This window comes from Podarcis pityusensis, assembly GCF_964106645.2.
Source record: "Podarcis pityusensis genome assembly, chromosome: 11".
NCBI classification, from domain to species: Eukaryota; Metazoa; Chordata; class Lepidosauria; order Squamata; family Lacertidae; genus Podarcis; species Podarcis pityusensis.
The window spans coordinates 31,851,292-31,875,715 of NC_138036.1; the positions used below are offsets into that span (position 1 = coordinate 31,851,292).

Genomic DNA, 24,424 nt, shown 5'->3' on the forward strand with positions numbered 1-24,424 from the left:
TCATAATTTAACAGGGGCATTTTTTTTTCCAAGAAGAGCACCCCACACACTTTGTAACCCATTCTCCCATGGGAGGGGTTCACACGACACCCCCAAATCCCACACCCCATTACAGGAGGCGTTTCACTGGTTAGAGACCCAGTGCGGTGCAGTAGTTAAGAGGGTTGGACTAGGGCCTGGGAGAGACCAAGGTTCAAATCCCCTCTCGACCACGAAGCTCAGGGGGTGACCCCCAGGACTGTTATGGGGTTTAATTGAGGCAGAGAACCATGCACACCCCCTTGAGCTCCTTGGAGAAAAGATGGGCTATAAATGCAATAAAATAAAAATTAGTTAATCAGAACGCTCTATGGCACATATTAGAGAGGGAGAGAGAGGGGGGGGTCTCCATCTTTGTCCCACTGAAACCAGTTGCTCTCCCAGTTTGGGCGACGGAAGGCGGGAAGGTCCCCTGCTCCAGCCGCCCGGCCGCCTCTCCGGCATCCCCGGCGAGGGGCTGAAGGAGGCCGCGCTCTGCCGAGCCTCTTGGGACTTGCTGAGTCCGGCAGGAGGCTGTGGGAGGGGGCAGAGGCGAGGCGGGCGCAGGGAAGCCGCCGCCGCTCTGCTCCTCCTGCCCCCCTTTGGCTCGGGGCTCGTCTGCCTTGGCGAACCTCGCCTTGCGCTGGAGGGAAGAGCCCTCCTCTCGGAGAGGCAGGGCAGGGCCCCTCCTCTGGAGCGCTGACGGTACCATGATATAATAATGATGGGTGGCGGAGCCCGCATTTGAACTTGCAGGGAAAGCGGGCTGGGTGCATCTGGGTGCCTGCAGCTCCCCAAGCCGGACTTCCACAGCCGGGATCAGGTGTTCACCACCGGGGGGGTCACGAGGAGAAAAACTCCCGAGCCTGGACCAGCGACTAAGAAGCCCAGGGCTTGCATGAGGGCACTTCTGGATTAACAAGCACGCTGTGATTTTTATTTTTATTTTTTGGTGCTCCTTTCCAATCGTTCTTTTTTTCCCCCTTGATTTTTTTTTTCCAGTCTCTGCAATAAACTGCTTTAAAAGGTAACTATACCCTCCCCTCTAATTTTCTGCATTTGTCGGGTGGGGAAGGTTCCCACCATCTAGGATTCCGCTGCTGTGGCCACTCCAGTTTACCTGTGAAACAAAGAGTTTGGGGAAAGAGAAAAGGGGGCGAGGCGGAAGGAGTGGATTGCTACTTAAAGAAAAAGAAAATCTACGGATCTGGGGCGCAAAGCAAAAGGGTTCCTTTTTGGTGGGAACCACAAGTTCTGGGGAGGGGGGGTGGGAAAGAGAGAGAGAACAAAGAAAAGTGAAAAGAATGGAGGAAGTGTGTGTGGCCGGAGTAACTGAATGGCAGGCAAGGTAGAGTTGGGAGTTTGGCGGCTCTCAAATGGTTAATGGCAGGGGGAGAGAGAGAGAGAAAGAAAGAGAGAGAAGTCTTTGTAGGGGCTTGAATGCACAAAGCGGCGCTGGAGGAAGGAGGTGGTAGAAAGCCGGGTGGGTTTCATTATTATTACGATGATTATTGCACTGATCAGGTTCGGCTGAATGGGCTTGAACAGCCCGCGAGGATGAGACACCGCTTCCCAGCCACGCTGAGGTGACTTGGGGGATTCCTGGGAAGCAGCCTTCCTCCTCCTCCTCCTCAGGTTGGGGTGGGGGTCTCGGGAGATCTCCCGGGAGAAGGGGGTGACAGAGAACAGAAACCCTCCAGCCCCACTGGTAGGCGACCAGGAGGAGGAAAGGGGGTCTCCCCCTCGTCCCCTCCCCTTGGCACCCCCAGCCGGCTTCAACTGGTCTTGGGGAACATTTCCACGTTTCTTTCCCACCGTCCTTCTCCTGCTCATCCACCGACACCTTTTTTTGTGTTTTAAAGTGTGCGGGGAGAGAAATGGGGACGTTGAACTGGCAGGGGAAGCCCCTCCGTTGAAGCAGGAAAGCATTGGGGAAGTGACCGGAATTCCCTTTGCATCGGCATTTGGTTCAGAAAGAAACGTGAATGCGAGGCATCTGTCGGTCTGTCTCTAATCAGTTTCCTACCCAGATTTCCGAAAGGAGTTGCTGGAAAGGAGTTCAAGAGGCTAGAACGCTTTGAGGAAGCGGGAGGGAGGGGGAGATTAAGGGGGGGGGGAGAGCCAACCCCCAAACTTTAATCTTGACCCACTGCTCCAGATTGCAAAACGCATCATCCCGAGGGGGAGGCAACTCCATCCAGAACTGAGTTCAGACTTGGCAGGTCAGAAAGAGCGAATGTGCAACATGGAAAAAACTGAGGGTGGGTGTGGTGGTGCGGGGGGGGGGGCAAGGGGATGGAAAGAGTAAGAGTTTTGTTTTCGTGCACTGAAACGTTGTGTCGGAGGATGGAGCGTTGTTTTGTCTGCTTCGGGCCGGTTGCTTATGTTTCAGGCGTGCTGGAGGAGGAGGAGGAGGCGGGCGGGGTGGAGAGAATCTTTCCCCGCTCGGGTTTGCTTTTGGAGCGCGCCTGTGTCTCTGCACAAGGGAGTTTGCGTCCGGGGGAGAAGCTCCTCCGAGGTTTCTTCTGTGCAAAAGGAGCGATGTGCAACTTCCCAAGGCACCGCCAGCCCCTCTGGCGGGCTCCAAAATGTCACCGGGGGTGGGGCGGCGGCGGGTCAGGATTTTCTCCACGGCAGGAAAAGTCTATGTCATCGCCATCGGTTCGGCAAGGAACTGCTTCTTCCCCCAGCCCAGCTGCTTTCTTTTAGACAGACTCCCCACCCCTCCCAGTCCGGGTGTGTGGGGGGAGGGATTTTTTTTGGCAGATTTTTTTAAAAAGTTGGCTGGAGGGGGGGGGGAGCCCATCCAAAGACGCCCCCGCGCATCCTCCTCCTTCCAGGGTCCGGGACGCAATCCCTTCTTCCCCATTTTACAGGAAGTCCCGCTTGAACAAATGAATGGGCCGCTTTGCAAAGAGGGCTCCGCCGTTTGCAGCTTTCTGGTCCAGTCCCTTTCGGGTTCCGATGGACCACGCTTTAAAAAGCCCAGGACGTAGAAAGGGCAGGTTTGAAAGCGCGGAGCGCTCACCTCATCCACCCCCTCGGAAGTCGGAAATCTAGGAATCGGACGCTTTTTTGATAGACCCTCGGCTCCCCCTGCTGGGGAAACTGCGAAGGAGGGCTGGAGGTGGGGAAGGGAAAGTTCATTCACACAAGTATTCTTGGGCAAGCATCTTCTCGCACTAGGGAGAACACGATACTTGCACGCATTGCGCTACCTTGGGGATTCTTAATGCCACAAGGGATCACCAATTAATGCCCTCTAGCCGTCTTCCCGATCATTTAGCAAGTTTTTTACGGTTCCTTTCCATGCGCAACTTTTCTTGAACTTGGAACGGAATGTTACTACCATAGGAAATAAACGTTCTGCACGTACCACAAACTTTGTGAGGAATAAATTTTGCTATCGTAACGAAAAGGTAACTTATCAGTTCATTCAAGCTCCGTTTGAACCGGCTTAATTTGAGCCAGGGACCTCAGCTTTTATCTATTTATTTAAAGCCGGAGCGAAAGTCTGGAGCACGTGAAAAGTAATAATACAGAGGCGTGGACTCCGGACTAGTTTGATGACTGCATCAAGCGAATAGCGATGCCTTTGCATGTGTGAATGAATGAGCCTTTGCAGATCACAAAGAGAATATTCACACATCCGGGCACGTCCTAGCATTTTGGAGATAGCGTTTATTTTCAGCGGAGCCAGTTCACACACTGGATTTAAAAGCCGCATGCACGTGGGAACTGACTCCTTGAGCGTAGTTAGGGTGTGTGTATGTGTGTGTGTGTGTTTGGAGGGGGTGCTGTGGGGTGGGGTGGGGCGTTCTTTCCTGCTGCACACATCTGGAAGTAGAGATCGGGCTTTCAAGTAAGGAGGCAAGTCTTTCCGGCAGACTTTATTTACTTTTTCATGCAGCCAGGCTGCAGTATCTGTATCTCTCCAGATGTTTCGGGACTCCAGCTCCCACAAGCATGACCAATGGGCAGGAATGATGACGGGCCACCCACCGGCTCCGAGTCCCTGCCATAGAGCATCGGCAGGGTACAAGACCCCGAGTTGCTTAGTCTCATGTCCGCGAGGAGCATACCATTGGAAACAGGAACCCCAGCTGCCCCCCAACCTTTCCGTTCATCTTGCCTCTGACCACCTTTCCTATTCCACGCGGACTCCCTTGATTCGAATCTTTGCTTCCTTCCCCCTTAATGGCCCGAGTCCTTTCTCTTTCTTTCAAAAATGGAAACGAAACCAACACGTGATAAGAAGCCCCTGTTGGGATCTTCTGGACCCGAGGCTTTTAGCTGCCTCGGAGTGATGCGTAATAAGACGCGCTCCAAGACAGGCATTAAAACGCACGTTTCCTTGGCGAGAGAAAGAAAAGTCTTGTTCCGCTTTTCTTCCGGAGCGGGCGGGCGCGAAAGGGCGAAGAGATCCCCACAGACTCCCCCTAGACTCTCTGCACAAATGCAGTTTCCGATGAAGATGGGTCCCGCCTCTGAGAACCGGGGCAGAAGGGACCGTGTCACATTTCGGATTTGATTCCCAATGGAGATGGAGCCAGGAATCTGGCAAAAAGGCTGAGCAGTCCCAGCCAGCTGTTGTTAAAAATAAAATAAAATAAATCCGGGATCCGTAATGCGCCCCTTTCCCACTCCCCATAGCAGAGCAGAACCTGGGGGTGGGGGGCGCGCCCTGGGCGTCGCCTCCTGCCAACTCCCGCCTTGCCTGGGAGCGGGAGCCTGGGAGGTCTGGTTCCCCCGGAGCCACGTGGACTGAGGAGGTTCAGCTGGGAGGCAGTCTTGCTCCTCCTTTGTCCTTGCCTGTCTCGTGTGAAGTTAGGAGCTGCTGCGGAGCAGTTTGCCCGCCGCCTTTTGTCTAACGACGACAAGAGCCAAGAGAGAGAGAGGGAGAGAGGGAGAGAAAGAAAGAGAGAGAGAGGGAGAGAAGGGCTGAAAGTCAGAGAGGTGACCCGGGAGTTGGCGTTCCGAGACGCTCACGGAATATTAAGGTCGTCTGCAACAGCGGCTGCGGAAGGCGGGTTGCTTTATTAACGACATGGCCAGGCTGAATGGGGGTTGGCAGGGGAGGACACGGGCAATCGCAAGTGGAAAGTGGCCACCGTGGGGCGAGGTGCCACTGCGAGCAATTGCCAGGATTAGCTGGTTTGTTCCCCCACCCCAAGAGTGCTGTGGGAGACTTTCCTGGTTTGCTATGACATCAGCTTCAGAAGACAGCCAATGAAACTGCTTGCCTCACATGCGTGAAGCAGACAAAGAATGTTTTAGGTGGGAGCTGGAGGAGAGGCCCGCTGAATCAGACCAAGCAAAGGGTCTGTCTCGTTCTGCATCCTGTTTCCCACAGGGGCCGCCCAAATGCTTTGGGGAAGCAGGCCATAAAAGCAACAGCCCTCTTCCGTTGTTTTAATCCCCCACCATCTGGAACTCAGAGGTATAGTGCCCGTGAATCTGGAGGCTCCATCTAGTCACCCTGACTTACAGTCAGAGACGGACATTTTTGTCATTGATTTGTCTTAGTTCACTTTTAAAACTGGATTGTAGTGGGGATTGGGAATGGCCAATGAAGTAGGTTGTTGCCTTCAGAATAGCAGGGCCATGTGAAAAATGTTTAAATATATCCCAACACAATTTCAAGTATCATCACAGCACAGTTAATGCTTTCTCTCTCTCTTTGGCGTTGAAAACCAACATAGCTAGTCTTTTGAGCCTGTTCTACAACAAGTGGTTAGGAATAAATGTATTGTACAGCACAGGGATATGGTAATTCACTTGTTATTGCAGTGTACATTGAGCTGCCTGGGGCACATGAGGAATGAGGATACTATAGAAAATATCAGGGCAGCACAACCAATATATTTTGTGTCAACTTCCTTAAGAAGCCAACTTGCCTTTAAAAAACAATCACCATTAGATCATCTAATGGTTATGTATAGGGCAGATTTGAATCATAAATTGCCTTTTATGTACCACTGCTCTGACCCGACCAATTGTACCTTTACATCTTATCCACATACTGCCAGCTCTCAAAGACATGTTGTCACCCTAGGAAAACTACATGCTCTCAGCTGACATTCCCCAGTTGTCCACATGTAGACACACAGGCCCTGCAAGCAGTTGCACAGAGACCCATTGCAACACTCCCAACAACTCATCCTTGCTACTGGTATCCCTGGAATTGCTCTCCACAGCTGATGTTGCTTCCATCCCCCTTGCACCAAGCTCTGGAGCTTAATTTTTCTTGTTGACTCTGTCTGGAGCCTTCAGGATTCCTTGATAGACTCTGCCTCCCCCTCTGTCAATGGGTTTCATGCCTCCCCCTTGGAATTTCAAGGGTACCCAAAGTATGTTGTGATGGCCTAGACACCCAACAGCTGGATGATGTCAAATTTGATGAAACTCGTTACCTGTTTAGAAGGGAAGGGGCACAAGACCTCCCTTTTCCAAAGGGGGGGGGGGGAGCTGAAAGGGAGCCATATTCAGCCACACCACAATGTTCCAAAGCAATGCATCAGTTCTATCAATCCCGACAGCATGTTCCCCACAGAGCACAAAGTGCACAAATGTGTGACCCTGTCCTTCTAGAATTTGGATGGGAAATTATGGGCTCAGAATGACCCACTGCCATGGCAGGGGGTTTCTAAATGCACAAAGATTCTCCTCCTACTTTGCTCCCCCTCCCAGTTCTCCATGCAGACTCTGACTTTGTACATAAATATGATTTAGTCATTAGTACTTATTTATCATCATGCGTTAAGTCCTAGTCTGCAAACATCACAGGAGGCCAATAAACACCTTGAAATAGTCAAGAGTGCAAAGGCAAATAGGACCAGGGGTCAAGATGGATGCACTGACCCAGGTAATCTTCTCAGTAATCCTTGCTGAGAGAGATGCCAGGCTGGGAACTCAAGGGGGACCTGCCATTTGTCTGGGTGGACTGAGCCTCAGTGATGGATAGGCAGCAATGATGTAACCACTTGGGTAGATATGCAAATGAGGAGTCCTGCAGTGAGGGAATGATCAGACAGTGCCTTTGTGTGGAGATGGGAGCAGTCCTGTTTCGGAGACTCCCTCCAGTTCCGATGTTGTCGCATCCCATGGCAGCCTATCAATGGCCATGTTCCCGCTGATGATCAGAATGAAAGAGCTCTCTATATGGAGGGACATTCCAGGTGCAGGATTAGCAGGAAAGGAGACTGATGTCTGCCGCTGCTGCTGCTGCTGCTGCAACGACATGAATGTTATGATGACTGCCTCAGTGTATGGCTATTTCTAGATGGGGACAGACGGTGATATGAATCAGAGAAGTTTGGCATAACGTAGAGTTCAGCATAGGCCTCCGTAAGCAAGCCAGTATTCATCATCATTCGGTCCTCCCTGTACTGAAACAGGATGAACATGTGGGATTGCTTTCACACACCTCTTTATCCTCGGACCTTTTGAGATATTCCATCATTCAGGAATATCCCACACAATGTGGAAAAGAGATGTTTGCATCAAGTGTTGCAGCAGAGAACACAATGCCATTTGAAGCTGACCTGAGTGCTTGCAAACAAACCTTGTGCAATAACAAAGTGCCTAGGAGCTGGGCGTCTCTTTAAATCATAGAATCATGGAATTGTAGAGATGGAAGGGACCACGAGGGTCATCTAGTCCAACCCCTTGCAATGCTGGAGTATTTCAAATAGGTTTCTCTTTTCAGAACTGATTGTGTGCACTGGACATACAGTAGACATCTCTTTTCTGTATCATCTGAAACACCCTTCCTATTTCCTTGTCACATGAAATGGGAAGAGTGTCCCTGATACAATTTTGGTGGGTGGGTGGGAAGAGTATCTTATCATTTCAAACTTTAATATTTAAATCTGATGTTCCTCCAGCACATTCATGTTTTTGCATGCCAGCCTTATTGCAGAAGGATTAATACGGTAGCGGCTAACAGGTGTCCCTGCTAATGCATTTGAAAGATCCATACTTCATTATATCTTTGCACATTTTAGGAATATTTTGCAACTTGGCAATAGATGGAGGTGAATCCAAATAGTTTTATTGTGTAGTTTTGAAGATTCTTGTTAACAGCTTTTTAAAAAAGACTTGACCCACTTGAAGAATGGAGAGCAGATATTCTAGGACAGACTTTGCCAGCCTGGGGCCCTCCAAATGTTCCCAGCATTCTGGCCTTTGGCTGTGCTGGTGAGGCTGATGGGAACTGAAGTCCAAAACATCTGGAGAGGTTGAAGAAGGCTGCTCCAGGCACTTTAGAGACTACATCTGCACTATATATTTAAAGCAGGATCGTAGCACTTTAAACAGGCATGGCTGTCCCCAAAGAATCCCGGGAACTGTCATTTGTTGATGGGAGAGCTGAAATTCCCCCTAGCAAGCTAAATTCTCCAAATTTCGCTAGGAAAGAGGGAGCAATTTCTAAACAACTTTGGGAATTGTAGATCTGTGAGGAGTTTAGGGTTCTCCTAACTCTGCACCCTTAACAAACAACAGCTCCCAGGATTATATGGGGAAGCCACAACTGTTAAAATAGTATAATAGTGTTTTAAATGTCTGGTGTGGAGATGGACAGATTCATTATAATATCTATACCCAGGAGCAGTGCTATTTTTATAGGAAAAAGGGTGTCTGAACTCACCATGAACACTTCCCTTGTTCTTTTAGAATGGTGATGGTGCCCACCTGAGAGGTGCTAGAACCAGGGCTTTTTTTCAGCTGGAACTCGCTGGAACTGTACTGGCCTATAAGTAAAAGAAATCCAAACTCCACCGTAGAGCAATATTTTTATTAGGCCAACCAACATGCTATAAAACTGTGTGCAAACATTTTGAGTTCTTCAGAACTCTTCATCAGACCAGATGCTGCCAGATGTTTCACCACCAGCCAACTCTCTCTCCCTCACACTTCCTTTGTTTACCATAGTATGATGAGTTATGGAGAACTCAAAAGCTTCCACACTCACACTCTTTTTGTGACATTCTAGTTGGCCTAAGGAAGGCATTGCCTTCATATGAATTTGGGGATTTTTTTGTTTTTTTTTACACTTTAGCTAAAAGGAGAGAGAGATTTGACCACATGACTGTCCTCGGGCAAGGCATTCTACTCCTAAGAATATACCCTCCAACGTTTCTTCAATGAAAAAAGGGACTTCCTAAGGGAAAGCGGGACATTCCAGGAACAAATCAGAAACCAGGACGGCTTCTGTAAATCTGGGACTGTCTCTAGAATATAGGGAGGGTCTGAGCAAGGAACCCTTTTCCACCCACCCGTCTATCCAAAGTGGGCCAAAAGTCTGCTAGGCTGGCTTGCCCCACAGCAAAATAATAATAATGCTGTAGAATTAGTAGGATTTATTGAATATATATATACACCACCCAATACCCAGAGGTCTCAGGGCAGTTCACAGAACAAAATCAAAATATAAAACCACAAAATATATAATCAAAATAAAAACAACAAGCCAATACCACCCCCCAGAGAGCCAGTGTGTTGTAGTGGTTAAGAGTGGTAGACTCGTAATCTGGTGAACCGGGTTCGCTTCCCCGCTCCTCCACATGCAGCTGCTGGGTTACCTTGGGCTAGTCACATTTCTCTGAAGTCTCTCAGCCCCGCTCACCTCACAGAGTGTTTGTTGTGGGGGAGGAAGGGAAAGGAGAATGTTAGCCGCTTTGAGACTCCTTAGGGTAGTGATAAAGTGGGATATCAAATCCAAACTCTTCTCTTCTTCTTCTTCAGCACATGGAGCCCCTTCTCTGCCTTGCTTACTTCCAAGATACCATGGGTCACAGCTCAGACAGGCTCTGGCTCGTTCTGGTTCTCCAAATCCATGCTTTCAACTCTCATACCTGGATTAGGATGAGATGAGCCCAGCGGGAGAAGTGTCAGCAGAGGTGGTGGCTGCTAAGAGAGGCCCAGTGAGCCCAGTGCAGAGGCGGTGAGCCAGCCCCACCTGCCTGCCTGCCTGCCTGGCATTGGTCAGGGGCTGTGGGGGTGGCCTGCTCAGGCTGTGCTGCTCACTCTTCCCCTGAAGCATCTGGGCTGGAGACAGAGACTCTGCCCTGGCAAGGCTAGAGCCGCACACAATATGGTGGAGTTGAGCACTGCTGCCACTGCAGGCAGCTACCACCTTGGCACATCCGGGGCTCCCGTCCCAGTACTCTCCCTGGGGCTACAAAAATCAGCCTCGCAGGCTACGTGTGGCTCATGGGCTGTGTGCTGGACCACCTCTGGTTTAGTTGGAGTCTCCGTTATTGTAATCCATTGGTTTGGGTCCTACCCTTTAGAGCAGGAACAAACTACCGGTAGCTAGCTCCATCTGTGACTGAATGTTTCCTTGCTTTAGTTGTGCGGAGTCTCTGGCCGCATTCAGATGACACTTTATTCTGTGTTCTCAATTTCCTTATTGGATAATTTCTGTGTTTTATGTGCTCTTTCACATGTTGCAAAAGCAACTTCTGAAAATTGGGATTCAATGGAAGTTAAGCACTCATTCTGTTTTAATTGCTTCCAGAAAAAATCCATTTGCAACCTCGTTAACCTAGAAAATCGTGGGAGCTTTGTGCTGTAATTTTCCTATGGTTTTCCATGGATCGTGCCATGTGATGAAATCTGGGTTAATATTCTTGACTACAGTTTTTTCCTGACATTTTCACGGGGAAACAGAAGCCCACATGTGTGTAATGGGTGGCAACATGTCCAGTGATGTTAACTGTTGTGTCACAACACACCCACTGAAATTCAGCATGACATGGCAGTACAATATGTTGATGAAAAAGCCACAGTTCCTTAACACATTGGGTAATGCAGTGTAAAAGGAACATTAGAAACTGGTATAGAAGCCCTAGCATTGTAACCAGGAAAACTAATGCAATAATGCCCATGTCTGAATGCACTCTCTGTCTAATTAAGAACCCTGGAATATCAGTGTTTTGTGTGTTTTTGTGAGTGTGTGCAGGTGACAGGGAGCTGCAAGAGGAGACAGGCCAGTGGCTCCATAGAATCATAGCATTGGAAGGACCTTGAGGATCATCTAGTGCAGGAATATGCAGCTGTCCCATATGGGGATCGAACTTGCAACCTTGGCATTATCAGAATTACCTTCTAACCAACTGAGCTAACCAGGGTCCATCCACACTTTCCCCTACCCTCACATGACTGTTAATATATGTGATGGGGAGAATGGATATCTAGGGCTTGACTTCCCGACATCCACACATCAAATCTGCAGAAGATGTAACCCAATAATTTGAGCACAGCCCACCAGGCCTGCCAGTAACTCATTTCTGCAGCAAAAACAGAAGGTTGACAGTGGTTGGCTGGTGGGCTCTTTTTTTTGCTTGGTGAGATAGAAATTATCCACACTTCTGCTCTGTATGTAGATCTGTGTGACACTCCTTGGCTTCTTCCGTGTGACACAAACCTTTCAGAATTTTTCAGAGTATGGGAACACTTTTAGTATGGTGTGAAGAGACAGAAGCAAGGACCAAAGCGTGCCTTGGGGGAGTCAGTCGTTTTGAGGTTCTGGCAGCCAGTCCATAGCAAGCGATAATGAGCTCATCAAGAGACTGTGATTAATTGAATATGGCCGAAATTAACCAACTGCGAGCAACAGAGCAATTAATCAAGTGGCAGTAATGTGGTGAAACTGGCAAAGTTAATTAAACCGAGAGGAGAATATTTAAGCAGCAGCGTTTATGGTGAAACTAATCAGTGTTCAGCAATTAACGGTCCAGCAGAGAGTTTCAAAAGATGGGAGATGAGTTGATAGTGAACAATACAAAGTACAAGTATATGTTAGGGCTGCTGCAATAATTTCCATCATAGCTTGTGAGCTGGGCACAGTAAGGAAATGCTCGCTTGGGGTCTATGCCCATCGATAGTCCATGCCGAGACTTGGGCTTTTCAACTTCACTAAAAACAAGTAACATCCCAGAGTGCCATGGCTTCTCAAAGACCAAGAAAACAATCCTATGCATAGTCACTAGTGAGCAAGTCTAGCTGCCAGTGTGGTGTAGTGGTTAGGTTGCTGGACTAGGACCTGGGAGACCAGGGTTTGAATCCCCACTCTGCCATGAAACTCACTGGTCTGTCAATCTCAGCCTTGCCTAACTCACAGGTTTGTTGTGAGGATAACCTGGGGAAGAGGAGAATTATGTATGCTACTTTGAACTCCTTGGAGGAAAGATGGGATGTACAGTGGTACCTCGCAAGACAAAAATCTCGCTAGACGAAAGAGTTTTTTGTTTTTTGAGCTGCTTCGAAAGACGATTTTCCCTATGGGCTTGCTTCGCAAGACGGAAACGTCTTGCAAGTTTGTTTCCTTTTTCTTAACACCGTTAATACAGTTGCGACTTGACTTCGAGGAGCAACTCATAGAACGTGGTGTGGTAGCCTTTTTTGAGGTTTTTAAAGACTTTGGTGATTTTTGAAGCTTTTCCAAAACTTTCCCGACACCGTGCTTCACAAGACGAAAAGAATCGCAAGACGACAAAACTCGCGGAACGAATTAATTTCGTCTTGCGAGGCACCACTGTAGATTAAACTGAATGAATAAAATGACACCAACCTTTGGAAACAGGAAATGGGAAGGCAAAACTACCCTGATATAAGCATCAAAGTAAACAGTGCTATAGCCTTCTGCTTGAATGAATGTAGTTATTTGAAGTAGATTCAGCAAATCTAGCAGTGGAGGTTGTTTCCTGTTATACTTTTTCTACAATCTTGTTGCGGTACTTCAGTTCACATAAAATACTTGGGGTAGGATTTAGCCATTAATTAAACCAGAAGGAACAACATCTGCATGTCTATTTTGGGGAGGATTAGATTAGAATCTCTGCACATTTTGTGTCTGAAAAAAGGAGTAAGACTCTTCTAAGTGAATAGAGATCCCCAGGGCTCTTTCACAGCAGCAACAGCAGATGAACAGGAAGAGACAAGCCTCTGATAGACTCTGCGGCCCAAGGAGCAAGGGTTTATTACATCTTTGATCACAACAAGAAGACTTTGAAAAATGGAGGAAGGAGCAGGGGACAGGCAAAACTTCCTTCCATCAAGGAACAAACAGTTCTGACAAGCAACATAAGGATGGGAAAAGTCACAGCTCTTAACAGACTCTATTCCTGTTATTTTTCATTGCAAGTGCTCCAAGCTCAGACATGTTTCCGTCCAAGAAGCATCTCCTTGAATCTCTTTTGCTCAGCCTTTTTGTGCACACACTGGCTTGATAAGAGATTGAAATTGCAGCATGCTCTCTCAGAGCTATGCAGATGGTTGCTCATCTACCCATTGGAGGCTGCTTCACACATTACTTTTCCAACTTTTAGACCCCCCAAAGTGTGCATTCATAATGAGCCGTAACCACTTGACATGAAAAGCCGTCGTTTATGGCTTACCGTGATCGAGCAACACGATGGCGCGTGCTGCTCAGCCACTCCTGCTTTAAGCTTTGTTCTTGGCTTACTGCTTTCATTTTGTGGGAAACCATGAGACCATTTCACATGTAACACTAAGGCCAGCCTTGTGGCTTGTTTCTTGCAGCTGTAGACAGGGCAGAGTGAAAGGAGGATGATCGAAGAATGTGCATTAGCATGCTGCTCATTCATGGCTTGTTGCTGTGACATGCAAACCATGGCTTACAGTGACATTCAGCGTGTGAATGTCAGCATGAGTGATCCTCAGCACGAGAGCCAAGAGAATCAAATGGATCATACCCATCCTTTCCTCTTGTTCAGTGAAAGACATAATCAACTAAGGCAGCCTCAGTCCTTAACCCTGACCGGAAGGTGGCTTGAAATGGGTCTAAATCAGGTCTCGGGGCCAAACACAGTTCTGTCTGGCCCTAAGGACTCTCCACAAACTTCTCCACTTACTGGCAATGCTTGAATGCTTCTGCCCCTTGGTGCATGTTCCCTGAAGATTGACCATAGAAGTGCTGCCTTGGGGACATCTGCTGCCTGAAGAAGCAGCCTCCCCCTGCCTAATGGGTGGACAGGCCCTGTATCTGTCTATCAAAATTAGGTCACTTTAAAAAGCTTTCACATGCATTCTGTGTGTTCAGGGTCCATCCAACTCCACTGGCAGGGCAATATGTTGAAGAGGGGTGAGAGTATACAATATAGCATTTCTCAACTTGTTGCCTCATTCTGGTTGGGTTGCTTCCAAATGACCTAGAAATAAGCTGGGTCAGCCGCAGCCTGTTCACCTGAATAGGAGGGAAGTGCCCCAGGAGTATTCTTTTTTTAAATATGCCTTCTCACTGAATGTATTGTGCTGCTACTGAAATCGGCTGGCTAATATTACACAGGATTAATAAAAATTTACCCTCGGAGATTAGATTCCCAAGTCATTCTGAACATTTGAAGTTTTCTTATTATCTGCTAATGAACTAGAGTGGTGGTTTGACTAATTGTTTTTTTTTTAAAAAAAAAACCCCCCACCCATATTAAAAATGTATAGCTATGCCCTGTGATTTTTATTCACATTATTTTAAAAATGATGTTGACTTTACCTGAGGCTTTGGCTTTCTTCAAGCTGGAACACGTAATAAATGTGCTAAGGGTGAGAGCGACCGTGTGAAAACAGGAAATTGTATTCTTTAAAAGCAAGATGAGAGAAAGACTCCTGAGTGACAACTGGGGTTGAAATACAGACTGCCATTTAGGCATCTTCTCTTCCAGCTGCAACAAGAGCCTGCCATTTTGTCCAAAGGGTTTACGGGCACCTGGATAAAAAGTAGACTCAAATATGGTGCATTTGTTCTCCCAGTACAGTGGTACCTCAGGTTACATACGCTTCAGGTTACATACGCTTCAGGTTACAGACTCCGCTAACCCAGAAATAGTGCTTCAGGTTAAGAACTTTGCTTCTGGATGAGAACAGAAATCGTGCTTCAGCGGCGCGGCAGCAGCAGGAGGCCCCATTATCTAAAGTGGTGCTTCAGGTTAAGAACAGTTTCAGGTTAAGTACGGACCTCCGGAACGAATTAAGTACTTAACCTGAGGTACCACTGTATATGGCTAGGAATACAATTTAAAAACCAGTTACTCTGGGTGCTACCGCAATGAAAGGCAATGCGTTACATCCAATTAGAGTAGTAACTGAGGATAGAGGTTGGTCAACTGGAACCATAGTTTTTGCATGGATCGTGCCCCAGGCTTTTCACCTTGGTTTCCATATGAAGAAGATCATTTCTGCCAGCTGCTATAGAGGGGTGTTTCACAGTTCCACAGTTTCAACATTAACTCCTTGTACTGCATACCTTCCAAGTGTTCTGATCTCTGTGGGATTGTCTTGGAATTGCAAAAGACATCCTGGCTTCTGATTTGATCCCAGAATGTCCCTATTTTCCCTGCTGGTGCTGCTGCCACTGAGCTCAAGGAGGAGGAGGAGATGGAGCTTGTCCCAAGCAGTGCTTGCAGTGGCTACGAAGGAGCATCCATGGCCTCTCCATGGCTGCCGCTGCCAGCCTCCTCCCTTGGGCACTTTGTAGCAGCTGCTGGAGGTGGGCAAAGAGGAGGAGAGGCTGCGCTGGGTGGGAAGAAAGGGGGAGCAGAGCTGAGCAGAGCACAAGGATTTCTGATGCTTTTTAAAAAATGCTTTGTTTATCTGTGCTCAGTCTTGCCCCTTTCTAAAATTTATTTATTGGTGTGTCTTTTTCTTCTTGTAAATCTATCAAATAATGGAGGTGGTGGGCCTGTGTGCTGTGTCCCATTGGTTTGGTGGTGCTAGCAATCACCCTTCTTCTGATAGGAACTGTTCTGCAGGGTGTGGGGATGAAATATTGGGGTTGGGGAGTGAGAAATGTCCCTATTTTCATCTGAGGAATGTTGGAGGGTATGGTACTGGTACTGCTCCACCAGAGGGAGGATCTGTTGTTAGACACCCCTGTTTGGGGGAATGTCTGTGCATGGGTCAAGGATCAAAATGGGGCTGGTGGGCTGGTGTTGATGTAAATAACTCTGGCATGCAACACTGCATGCCATGCTGTGTCTTGCAGTCAATTTTATTTGTTGTCTTGGTGTTAGCTCTGGTGGTAAGGTATTCTTACAGCATTAGAACAAAAAAAGTCTTTGTCCTCTTCATCCCTGCCAGAGACAACCAATGGTGTGAAGTGGGGACAGAGAAGAGGTAAAGGAAATTTGGAAAGAAACATGAACTTGGTACATCTTCAGCAGCAACTTAGTACTCTGAGTTATATGCATTTTTGTTCTGAGATTAGCAATTGGGCTCCAGTTACTATGGACCAGAGATTTATGCCTCCCAAGACCTAACTCCTGGTTTTCCATTCTCTGTCCATACCCATTAAAAACTGCAGTATACATAGCTACTTCTCTCCAACACGAAACTTGCCCTTGTGGATTACCGTAGCAAAGGCAAAGAAAAGAAAAGAAAAAAAGAATAGCCCATTCCCCCATATAGTTATAGCACCCCAGAACTTAAAAGAGTGATCAGAGTGTCATGTTTTGGCAAAGCCATACAGAATTTAGGGAGACACACATCAAGACTTGTTCCAGCAGGGAGGAATTGCATTTGGATTGACTCGCAGGAGAGTGAAGATAGCAGGAAGGGCAGCTAATTGGCTCAACTATCGAAATTCCAGTGTCAGAAAAATTATTAATTAGGAGAAATTTAGTTGTGTACCACCAGGTCCTTTGTTTTAGGAATCCCTTGGGTTTGCAGGCCTCCCTTAACTCAAACTAACTACCACTGCATTGCTAATACTACATGACAGTGATGAATGTGGGTGATTTCTTTCCTGCAGTTCCGATCATGTTATACTGGAAATCTAAGCTCAGCAGTGAATGTGAAGGAAATGTTTTCTGGAAACACCATCATGCTCTTCCTCTGCTTCATTGTTGTTGCTAAACTCCAAGAAAAAGAGAGAGAAAGAAACTGATCGTCTTAACTAATTCCTTTCTCATTATATTCCTTATCATGCTTTCCCTGTCCTTTTCTCTGCCTCTCCTGATCTGTCCATCTAGATTGGGCTGAAGGGGAGGAACCTGTACTCCTCCAGATTTGGTTGGACTTACCGTATAAAGTCTTGTCAGCCCCAGGCAGCATGGCAAGTGGTCCAGGATGATGGGAGTTGTAGTTCAGCAGCATCTCATAGGCTACAGCTTCTCCATCTCTGATGTACATAAACCAACAAAGCTGGTTTCAGAATGTGACTATGGTCTGGCTGCTGCTGCTGCTGCTGTTGTTGTTGTTGGGTTTTTAGGTATCCGGCTTCTCTCATTTTCTCTGTAGTATAGAAATTTCAAAATAAAGTATGCTCTTTTTGTGGAGTAAGGGGAAAAAGGAAGTGGTGAGATGGAAAAAGAAAGTGTTTAGGCAAGGCCCAGAAGAAGGGCAAGTGGCAGGGAATCCTAAGTAGTGGACCAAGCACAAAACTATATTTAGCCACAGTTTATAAGGTGCTTTATTGGTGGAGTATGAGTTTCCACTGCTAAGTACTATTTGAAGGGAGAACCTTCGCCTTTATTGGAGGGTGTCAGAAGGTAGACACAGAAGTATGAAGGTATCGGACACACCATACATTGAAAGCACACACCTTCCCCCAGAGAATTCTGGGAACTGTAGTTTGTTAAGAGCACTGAGAAGTGTAGCTCTGTGAATCATAACCTACAGCTCCCAGGATTCTCTGGGGGAAGCCGTGTGCTATATAAGTGGTTTAAATGTATAGCATGAAAGAGAGAGCTAGTCTGGGTTTCACCACTCTTGACACATGGTGACTTACAGCACCTGAAGCAAAAAATGGCAGAGGGCTGTCCCCCAATTAAAGGATATTAATTAATTGCAATTACTCAGTCTCAATAATATGACTTAATTGATTAATAAATGAAACTGTCACTTATTCCATATATATTGAAGCACCATTCAGCTTTTGTGTTTAGATTATACACACATCAGCCATAGCAGGCATAATGAGAGAAGAGAGATTTCTCGTATGTGGTTATGGGGAAACGCCTATGTTAATGGCGCTTGTCACTTGCAGTCTTTGTGACTAGGATGGAAAGGCACCACTGGATAGAACCACTTGTCTAAAGAACTAGAATAAAGACAACGAAATAGCCTATAATTTGATAACTATATATAATTACCAGATCAAGTATTTACTTAGAAGCTTTTATAAGACCACAGCAGAGTACATTTAATTTATTTTGTGTTTTCATTTTTTGTAGGTCAAGATGTTAAAAAATCTCTTATGGATGTGTTGGACCTTAGCCATAACAGGTGCACTTCACAAAGGTAAGGACATTGTGGACCAGGAATATTTGCTGAAGTTGGCTTCTGTGAGAACTGAAGAAGTTGTCCTGATGTTTTTTGGCAGTGGGAATATGGCAATTATTCTGAAGCAATTAGTCTGACCTCCATAACTTTAATGTGTATTTGTGTGCGCGGTTCCTTTGCCCTGATGGCTCTTAGTTACACAGAAATGAAGGAAAATCTCTGTATATTTATTTATTTAGGGTTGCCACTTCTTCCCCGCCCCTTTTTGGACAGGGTTCCTATGCGCCTTTAACAGCTGCTTGACAATGAAAAGAACTAAGGAGTAAAAGCTTGTGCTGTTATCAACCTACGATGTTGGGGGAAAGAAGCATCTCAGCACCATGCAAGAGCTAGCAAAGGTTCAAGAGTTCCTGTTGGGAACAGAGATGACAGTGTTCTTCTCAGATTATATTCCCAGGGGGAATCAGCCAGCGAGAGAGCACTCTGTTCCTCATGTAACTGCTAGTTAATATTCTGAATGGGAGCTGAATAAAGTCCCAAGTTAATCCCTAGCTTCTCAAGGTAGGACTGGGAGACAATCCTGCAGCAAACCTTGGAGACCCAGTGCCAGTCAGTACCAAGCTAGAAGGACCAATGGGTCTGTTTCCTATGTTCCTATGTTGTTCTTCAGTGGTAGAGTACATGCTTTGCATGTAGATGTTCCTAAATTCCTCCAAGTAGGGCTAGGAGGGACTATTTTCTGAAACCTTGTGAAGTCGTTGTCAGTCACTGTAGACCAGCAGCAGACAACATGGTGCCCTCAGAATGTTGTTGGACTCTAACCTCCACCAGCTCCATCCAGAATGGCCACTGGTCCTGTTAGCTAGGGATGATGGGAGTTGTAGTCCCAAAACATCTGGAGGGCCGAGTTTGCCTATGCCTGGCCTATAGAGGGGGTGCTAGCTTACGCTAGTTGCTTGTCAATTATTTAGCTACCCACTGCTGCTGTGCCTATAAGAGCAGCTTGCTGTGCAGCCATTGTGAAGTGAGACAATGGTTATCCTTATTATATGCCAATTTTTGCACATCACACACATCAACCAGGCCTGTTATCTTCTGGTCCGTTGGCAAATCGAATACTGCATTAATAGCTGATTGTAGCTAAACCAGAACACTTAGATTTACAGTACAAAGCGTTTCCCACTGGGTTCCAACAGGACAATACCTGGTAAATAAGCGTAGGATTCCAGCCTAATCTCAAACTGGGTTATGGTGACTTCAGATGTTACAATATTGCTGTATGGAAAGAAGTACAACTTGTGATCTCACACATGTGCATTGCTACATGATTGTTCACATGTGACCATCTACACAGAGATTGCATGGTGATTCCCACACAGAAGTGTTTTCTGTGTAAAGAATGCTGTACCTTACGTTGCTTCAGTTGGTTCAACTGGTTTGTGGATTAAACCAGTGGCAGACTTTTATGGGCTATATGTTCCACTGAGGTGGAGATTTCCATCATGATTTGCTCTGTTTGTTGCTAAGGTGGTACCTTTAATAGCAAGCTAAATGTATGTGTGACGTGAATGGAGGCATAATTTAAATATTTGCAACTGGGTGTAATCCCCTAACAGGAAAGAAGAATGTATAAAATCAAAATTAATTGACCTGCCTTACACTTTCATATTTTTCCATATTAAATCCCAGTTTTTCTTAAAGCCTCCCTGCCACATTTCCCCGGGAATGGGCAAATACCATCTACCATTTCAATTACGACAACAAAAATACATTTATATTGAAAATAATAAGGCTCTTTGTAGGACCACTGCTGTTGTAATTTTATCAGTGGTTTTCATCACTGGCCTGGTTTTCACACCATGATAAACAATTAAGCAATTGCACCTTTAATCAGGGTTTCATGTGAATGGGCCATGTCCTGGGACATACTGCTCAAAAGTCCCCTCTTCACTTTGCTCGCAGCCCATGCTGGGAGCAACAAACCACAAGCCTTGGCTTGCCGTGTCATTCAAACCCAGACTAATGGTTTGTTTCTCTCCAAACAAAGCACAAGTGGTAGCCAGGGTTTGTTCTTGGCCTGCTGCTTGTGGTTCATTTGGGGGAAGCTAAGCACGAGCCCGGGCTTGGATGCCAAACATTGTGGTTTGTTGCTCCCAGTGCAGCACGTCCAGGAGTGGTGGAAGAGCAAACACAGGGACTTTTGAGCAGCGTGTACTAGCACACTGCTCATTTGCATTCAGCCATAGTTAAGCATTTGTGATGGCTGCTTTAATTTCTTTTTGGGAGCAACTGGCAAGCGAGGCAGCGGTGCCACATTATCTGTTTGAGAGCCTCATTTCAGAGGCTCAAAATTGCTGGGTTTTGCCCCAAAACTTTCATATGGGGGAGGAAAGATTATCCAGATATAGCCTCCTCCTACACCTCTCCCTTTTCCTCTCATGGCATCCTCATATAATCACAGAATTGTGGAGTTGGAAGGGTCATAAACCACAACATATCAATACTGTGCCTAGAAGCTGCCTCAACACTTCATGATTTCTCCATTTCATCTAAGGCAGCAGCTAACGTATGCCTCTTACACCTCACCTAATTGAAAAGGAATGCTGTTTTCCCCCCTTTTCTGTTGCCCCCTTTTCTGCTCCCCTTCATTTTCTACCCTACTCCACCTTCCACAGTCCCCCCCCCCCAACCCTTTCCTCTGCTTTGATTCCCACCACCAGGTAAGGTTGATTTGAGTGAAGTAGTACACGTGGCAGCAAGTCGCTGAATGCAACCTTGACTTCCCTTTGTTGCAGATTCCATATACAGTGGTATCTTGGATTAAGTACTTAATTCGTTCCGGAGGTCCGTACTTAACCTGAAACTGTTCTTAACCTGAAGCACCACTTTAGCTAATGGGGCCTCCTGCTGCTGCCGCGCCACCAGAGCACGATTTCTGTTCTCATCCAGAAGCAAAGTTCTTAACCTGAAGCACTATTTCTGGGTTAGCGGAGTCTGTAACCTGAAGCGTATGTAACCTGAAGTGTATGTAACCCGAGGTACCACTGTACTCATTCCCAACTTGTTCCTTTTGTAAATCTTCACCTGCCCCCTTTCCCCTGGCGTAGTGGTGCCATTTTGTGGTTTGCCTCAGGTGTCAGAATGTCTTGGACCAGCCCTGGTCAAGAGATTAGTAGATGATGCCTCAGGGGTGGAATGGCTATTGCCTCTAGCTCTGTGGTATTTGTTTCGAAAGGGCCAGTGAGTATTAACAAGAAGCATGTATTGATGTGTTTGTGGGTGTTTCACGCTACTACATTCAGATGCGTGTGCCCTCTTAAATATTATTGCTGCAGATGGGATGTACATTTGCCTAGTTTCACATGATTTACAGCCGGAGCCTGAACAGTAACTGATCCTTCACCATGCCTGGTTTACATCCTCCCTCTCTTTACTGTACGAACTCAGACCACAAGCCATCTGGCAGAACAGAAAGGTTTTTGTTAGAATTCAATTTATTACGTTCATTGTCAAAGCCTCTTGCACGTTTCTGCTGGTAGACCTGGATATTTCGGCCGATCTGCTCTAGCAATCTATATACATTGACGGGGTGAGCCTAAGGGCTGATTTACATCTGATGAAAGTCCTGCACAGAAGGCACTTCCATGTTGGTAATAGCTGTGACCCCATTATGTGTGCCTAAGGGATGTGTGTGTGGTGGACAGGGGAAGAAGAGGTTCACACAGTAGTTAAAGGGCTGCTCTTTGCTATATATTCAAAACTGAATTGCAAAAATTGAAGGAAGCTGTGCGTTTCAAAAACATTTGTTGTAGATACTGTAGAATAGAATAGCCTCTTCTGTGGAAAAACTGTATGTGGTCTGAAACTACAAGTTTGTTGGACTTTCTGTTGCCCTTTCCAAATGTTGTCCTGGTCGTCCGTATGTAAATCATCACGGTCGATGATTGCATGCATATGTATTGTATGATGCTTTCAGCGACTTCCTGCTTCATTTACTACTTCGCACAAGGAAGCTGTATTTCTTCACCCAAAGTGCAACTGATTTATGGAATTTTTTATCAAAATATGAGACAATGAAGACTAGTTTAAATGACTTTAAATACTACTATGCAAACTCACCCAAGATATACCTCTCAATGGTTTATTAGGAATGCTTGGGGAATTTGTGAATTCTGATATAAAGTGGCCTGAATATAGTCTGCTGGGCTAATGTGCTCATTGAAACATAGATAGCCTTCAGAGCTTACACTTATCTGAATTTTATGATAGTGCTTAGAGTGTATTTGGACCACAAAGCACTGATGAATAGTTCTCAAACATGACAATCTACATACAAGTATAGTGCATTCCATGTACAGGAAGAATATCCCTTTTGGAAGTTATAGGGCTGTTCAAGAGATATGGGCGGATCTTTGGGTTGCAAGCTGGCATTGCAATATCCTGGGATAATTAATTTGTGGAAGGTTTTTCTCTAATAACTTATAATAATATTAAAACCTTAACACTAAGATACATGCTTCAGAGACCAAGTTCTGCAGAGATGGAGGGTGTTGGTATTATGGTCATAGAAAAAGTCTTTGTTGCCTCTCAAGCGCTGAGCATCTTTAAAAAATGTTATGAGGGAAGCTCCAGGAGCAAAGACCATTTTTTTGCAATGGACAACAAGATGAGGTTTAACAGTATAGAGGTCTGAGTCCTTTGAATAAGGGAAGGCTGCAATTCTGATTGAGGTCAAAAAGGAGAAGAGATTTTATTCAGTGTAGAGGAAAAAAATAAAAAAAATCCTTCCAGTAGCACCTTTAAGACCAACTAAGTTAGTTCTTGGTATGAGCTTTCGTGTGCAAGCACACTTCTTCAGATACAGTGTGTATCTGAAGAAGTGTGCTTGCACACGAAAGCTCATACCAAGAACTAACTTAGTTGGTCTTAAAGGTGCTACTGGAAGGATTTTTTTTATTTTGACTATGGCAGACCAACACGGCTACCTATCTGTAACGAGGAAAAAAATGTGACTGTGAGCTCCAGGAGGTGGAATACAGAATTTATAGCTTCTCTGGGATCCCTGCCTATAACTACCTCCCTTTAAATTAATTAAACAGCTCAACAGCTCTTATAACTGCCTAGCAACTGAATGCATTAGCTCTCTGGGTGGAAGACTATTACCACATGTTCAAGAGGTGATTGTTTTGCAATATGTTTTGTGCACATTAACTAAAGAGTGGGATCCTTAGGCTCCCTCAGTGATGGGATGGAATTCATAGATAAAGACGGAGGGGGTTGGTGTAGAACCTTATATTTACCAGGCTATACAACACAGACCCTCCAAGTGTCCCTATTTTCCTGGGACGTCCCTGATTGAGAGAGGCCATCCTGGCTTCTGATTTGATCCCAGAATGTTTCACTTTTCCTTAGGATGTCCTTATTTTCATCTGGAGGGTATGGAGTTATCAAATCCCCGAGCTGTCTGAAGGCAATCCTGTACAGGGAAGCTTGTTTAATGTTTTATTATGTTTTTGTATATGTTGGAAGCTGCCAAGAACGGCTGAGGCAACCCAGTAAGATGTGTGGGGTATAAATAGTAAAATTATTATAGAATGGGACGTCCCTATTTTCATCAGAGAAATGTCGGAGGGTATGACAACAGTGTTAGTTTGGTAAGAGTGCTGTTCGGAGCCCCCTTTTCCTCTCACAGAGCTACAATTCACAAAGTGGTTTAATGATCAACCCTTTTCTTTTAATCAAGAAACTCTAAGCATTGCACTTCTATGGGATGAGTAGGGATCTCCTAAAAACTCTAGCACCTCAACAAACTACAGTTCCCAGGATTTTTGGGTGTGTGTGTGTGTGTGTGTGTGTGTGAAGCCATGACTGTTTAAAGTGCTTTAAACGTATGTCGCCGATGGGGCTCAAGTCTGCTCTATCTCTGGCTGACAGCCCTTCTGATTTTCGGAGACTGCTGTAATTGGTTTACATTTAAAAATATATACATTCAGAAACAACATTCAATAAAATTTTCCAGAAACTAAACAAAAACAAAACACAACGGTGTATGAGCAAATAAAACTGAGTAAGAGTACTTAACCAAAAATAAAAAGTAACAGTCCAGGATAGCTTGTGTAAGCATATATGAGTTTAATAGCTCAGTTAGTAGAGCATAAGACTT

At 46.0% G+C, this 24,424-nt stretch overlaps 1 protein-coding gene across 2 annotated transcripts in view; it reads left to right on the plus strand.

Annotated features, from left to right (window-relative positions):
• Positions 1-579: 579 nt before the first annotated feature.
• Positions 580-24,424, plus strand: part of VCAN (versican) — a 129,826-nt gene continuing 105,981 nt past the window's right edge. Inside the window, exons 1-2 of one of the 2 annotated variants that reach the window (XM_080972154.1) lie at positions 580-1,045; positions 18,213-18,279. In XM_080972154.1, coding sequence (XP_080828280.1) covers positions 18,219-18,279 — 61 coding nt within the window. In that variant the 5' untranslated portion in view covers positions 580-1,045; positions 18,213-18,218. The remainder of the gene's footprint in view (positions 1,046-18,212; positions 18,280-24,424) is intronic. The other variant, XM_080972155.1, reaches the window with a different exon arrangement.